Raw genomic sequence first — 5,000 nt, forward strand, 5'->3', positions numbered from 1 at the left:
TCTCTTCCCCGATGCCTTGTTGACTGCAGTCCTCTAGGGGCAGAGTGACAGAGCTGTCAGTCAGAGCCTAATTGACATAATGGGATTGTCAAGTAGAGAAAAACTCGGTGCGGTGCGGTGCGGTGGGGTGCGGTGTGCTACGCTTCTCTGACAATCGCACAGAGATTAGTGCCGCAGACTCCTGCTCTCTCTCCCTCCATCTCTCTCTTTTTTCTCTCTTTCTCTTTCTTTCTTTTTTCTCTCTCTCACTATTCATTCTCTCTTTTCTTGCATTTCGCTTCCTCTCTTTTTTTCTGTCTTCTAGAATATAACCTTTATTTCAAATGAAAAATGCTTATGGCCAATAGATTTCCCCAAGAAATTGCACACATCACAACTAGGGCTGTCACTTTTGTGAAAAACTTTTTTGACATAAGTATTCATTGAATCGATTGTAAAATCGATTTTCTATGTCTGAAGACGTTTCCATTTTCAACGCCAAATATAGGCCAGTCCACGGACAACTAATAGGCATTAGGACGAACGTAATGAGGGAGCTTGAAGACACACAAGCCAGCAATATTTCTGATGATTTTTTTGCCGTGAAGTTTCATGCACAATGACAAAAAGGAGTGCAACATTCTCGAGAAAAAAAGAGCGGAGTGGGATAACATCAGTGAAAAACATTACTGCAGGCTTCAACGTGGCTGTGTTTACGATTAAAACTGTCAAAAAAATTCACCTACGTAGGAACTCACGACTGCACAGTTTATCGCTTGTCCTTCTCCATAGTTTGATCTACCCAAAACCCGAAGTGCTTCCATATCGAACTCCTCAAGCTATTAGGGCTTATCACTCGTCTCTCTCATGTCGCACAGGTTGATCGCGTTGTCCTCCATTTTTTTGGCAAAACACCAGCAGCACAGCAGCCGATTGAAACAGCTGTTTCCGGTACGTAAAATTGGTGGGAATTTTCTTTTTAGCTTTCGCAATGCCTACTGCACTTTCGGAATTCTTTATTTTCTTTTTCTTCTTGTTTGTGGGTTTTGTTACATCTATCTTTTTTATTTGTTTCATTTGTTTAAAATGAAGTGTACATATTTGGTTAAAATCGATTCCCTATTTTAGTTTCTGAAACTTGTGTTGGTTGTTCCAATCGATTGTGCAATCGATTTTCAAACGTAAAGTGACAGCCCTAATCACAACAACTAAATATATGCGGAACAAACAAACCAACGATAATAGAACTCTGAAATCCGTAACAGAGCACTGAAGATGACACAATACACAAAACAGTGGGACGGTGTTCTTTAAGCTCAGACCCTATCTGCCTCCATCTCAATCTCTGTTCTTTGTGTGGGTGTGTAGGTGGTTGTGGGTATGCATGTGTGTCTCTCTCTTTCTCTTTCTCTCTCTCTCTCTTGTCTTTCTTTCTGTCATTCATTGTCATTGTTTTGTTTTGTTCCTCATATAAGTGAGTCCTGTGTGTGTACTTTGTCCTTCATTTCAGAGGACATGTTTCACCATTTCTTTACACAGTCCATCCCCCCATAGACACACATCAGAGAGCAACAGGAGTGAGACCCTTCTGTTTCTTCCCCAAATCCATTACGTCCATTAAAACCGTGTACCGACCGCACCGCCCGGCTCTCCCCTCAGCCCATTATCTCCCGCCACTGGAGACCCATCAGCCGGACCCAGGGTGGAGGGTAGCGGCCGGGCAAAGCGATTAGTGACCTCTGTGTGAATCTGCTCGCTACCTAGAGGCTCCCGAACTCTCTTGCACACACACACACACACGCACACACACACACGCATTCATGCACACACACACACACACACACACACACACACACACACACACACACACACACACGCACACACGCACACAGGCACATAACATACACACATGCACCAAACAGTTCTCAGCTTCTTTGACTCAGTCTGGTGCCTGTGGGAGGTCTGTGCACTATAGAATGTGTCCCAATCAATGCATGGATGAAGAGTGCTTTGTGATGACTGATGCAGGCAGCATTCTGGAGTCTCTGGATCTGTGTCAGATGTCAATCAAAGGTCCCCTATAGATCCTTTTTGCCACGGAGTGTAACGAGATTGGCAGCGGCGGTGTCACACAAAAAGGAACAAATCAAGGAAAGCATGGTCAAATGGTCAAAGATGAAATGAGAAAGACTTAAAAATCATAAGAATTGAGAGAAAAGAAGAGTAAGGAGTGTAGAGTGAGGAATTCCAGGTTTTGTCCAAAAACGGAGGAGAGAGAGGCAGAGAGAAAGAGAGAGTTTGTCGTTTTTTACAGTTTGTTTACACACTAAATCTTTCCTTGTCACGATTTTCTAAACACATCTTTCAAACACCATAACCCCACATCAAATCTGCAAAACAGTGTTTGACACAGTTTTCAATTTCCTAAAACAAAATTGGCAAAGCACCACACACAATTTTCTACCTAACACACACAAATCTAACAGGAAGTAACTTGATACTTGATTGTAACTTTTCAAACACAACCTATTTTAAATGCCACACTTATTCACCAGTGCTTTACACTCGTTACTTAACAGAACACCAATCATTGCCTTAGTATAGGCCTATGAATAGATATACTCTATATATATAGGTATAGACCATTTCAATCTGCTCCTAGAAGATTTCCGGTTGAAATGTTCAGAACCAATGCAGATACTTTGAAATGAAAATGAATCGGACTTTAGCGTAATGTTCTACAAAAAGTTTACTTCATGTACAACTTGTCTTCTCATTTGTCCCCAAGTTACCATTAGGTCAATGATTTTTTTCTGGTGGTCATTGTATTTTGCTTTGTCTTTTTCTTGTTTGCTATAAAATACTGTATTCACAACAGCAAAGTCATTTGGAAAAATCACTATTTTTGGTTTCAGTATTGCTTGCATTTTTACTGTGTATTTCAACTTCTCTCTGTAAATGACTTTCACTCTTGTATGGAAATATACATATAAAGCCCATGAAAGACAGAAGAGCTTTTGAGCAGCCGTGTGTACATGATGTATCCAAAACTTCATAATATGACAAAAGTGTTTATAATGTGAGGCGAATGTTTGCTTTAAAGATGTGTATATGGCATTTTGAATGTTGTGTGTCATTTTGGTGGAGATTTGAGGCATTTTGCATTTTGTGAGAGCAATTTTGGGTTTTGTGTGTAGAGTTTTGAGAAATAGACACAGAGTTTTGAAAATGTGTCTAAACTGTTGTAAAAAACTGTAATAAGATGTGGAAGAGAGAGAGAGAGAGAGAGAGAGAGAGAGAGAGAGAGAGAGAGAGAGAGAGAGTAAGAAAGAGAAAGAAAGAGATGGAGAGATCCATGGGGATCTTGATGTAAGTAGTGACGTTTCAGCTGGCTTGCAGCATCAGGTAAGAAAGGCCCTAAAAAGGAGTATGATGCCAGACCCCCCAACACAGCCAGCCGTGCTGCACACAGAGAAACTGGAAACTGGGTGCAGATCAAGGGCTGCTGTGAATAGAAAATAACCATAGGCACACACACTCACACTACACTGCACTCACTGCACTCACACACACATTTTTTACAACTCAGACCAACACACACACACACACACACACACACACACACACACACACACACACACACACAGTCACACACACACACACACACACACACACACACACACACACACACACGCTTGTTCGCCTGAGAAGATATAAATACAAATAGAGCCAACTCCTCTCTGTAGAGAGATATCATTGCATGGCTGGGTGGCTGGCTGAATTTTTAACAGATTGAATAGACCTACAGTATACCAGCACACACACACAAACACACACGCACACACACACACACACACACACACACACACCCACACACACACTATTTAGGTGTGTGGGTGTGCACTATATATTTGCTATGAGCATACACACACACACACACTTTTTTGATGAATCTGAGGAAACCACTCCTATCCAAACCCTTACGCTGTGTTTGCTCTCTTCCCAGGATGGTTGAATACTCCCTGGATCTCCAGAACATTAATTTCTCCGCCATCAGAACAGTGCGAGTTCTAAGACCACTCAAAGCCATCAACCGAGTTCCCAGTAAGTACATCTGATCTCCTCACCCCCCTGGACACCGCAGTGCCTCAGTCCTCAGGAGTCCTCTTTCTGACCCCGTCTATAAAGAGCTTATAACATGTGTATAAGTCATGTACAGCTATTTAAGATGAAAGGTTTACAATGATTAATAAAGAGGTTTTATGAATGGATGAATGAATGGATGGGTGACAGGATGGATGGATAGATGAATGAATGCATGAACTGAGGGAATGTGTTTTTTTAACCACATTCTTCTATACTTGACTGGGCATGAGTGTGTGTTTTGGGTACAGCATGTCCTCTTGGCACCGTGCCTCCTATCCTGTGCCCATGATGTGATCCGTAGAGCGGAGGGCTCCTCTCCTGTGCCAGGTTGCCCCTGATTACGCCAGGCTTTTTATCTGATGTTAATGGCACATTGACCTCTCTGCACACAGAGCCTGCGTTATGTGCTCTCTTCTTAAGAGCTCCATTTCCAGTGGCATGGGTATCAGTTTTTTTTTTTTCCTAAGCGTTTCCCGCTTAATGAAATATATGCATTTGCAGTTGACTGCGCACAGTGAGTGCTCTACACATATAAACTGTAGTTCTATTGTATTTCTAGAGTTGCTCTATAGTATGTCTATTTCTGTAGTATTTCTGTTTAGCATGAATGCATAAGCAACAGTTCATGGTCAAATTAACTGGTCGGAAAAACACTCGTAATGCACTGTGCCCACACTAATACCCTAAATCTTCCTTTATTTAACATGGTTAATTGATTTAATACCATTGTTAAAACTAAGTTTACAGGTGTATGGGTAGGTTATTCCTTTCTGATAACACTGTTGATATTCCTGATACTCTGCCTGTGAGCAGTAAGCACTGTTCAAGCCACAGGTCTTCGAGCCACAGCCTCACATTCCCAGAAAGGCTCTCAA

General features: G+C 41.8%; 1 protein-coding gene across 1 annotated transcript in view; it reads left to right on the plus strand.

Moving 5' to 3' along the window:
- LOC121704912 (voltage-dependent T-type calcium channel subunit alpha-1I-like) overlaps positions 1 to 5,000 on the plus strand; it is a 153,635-nt gene that overhangs the window by 84,358 nt on the left and 64,277 nt on the right. The window contains exons 6-7 of the mRNA XM_042085460.1: positions 1,348 to 1,367; positions 3,986 to 4,083. Of these exons, the coding sequence (XP_041941394.1) occupies positions 1,348 to 1,367; positions 3,986 to 4,083 (118 nt within the window). The remainder of the gene's footprint in view (positions 1 to 1,347; positions 1,368 to 3,985; positions 4,084 to 5,000) is intronic.

The sequence above is a fragment of the Alosa sapidissima genome, chromosome 3 (assembly GCF_018492685.1).
Source record: "Alosa sapidissima isolate fAloSap1 chromosome 3, fAloSap1.pri, whole genome shotgun sequence".
NCBI classification, from domain to species: Eukaryota; Metazoa; Chordata; class Actinopteri; order Clupeiformes; family Clupeidae; genus Alosa; species Alosa sapidissima.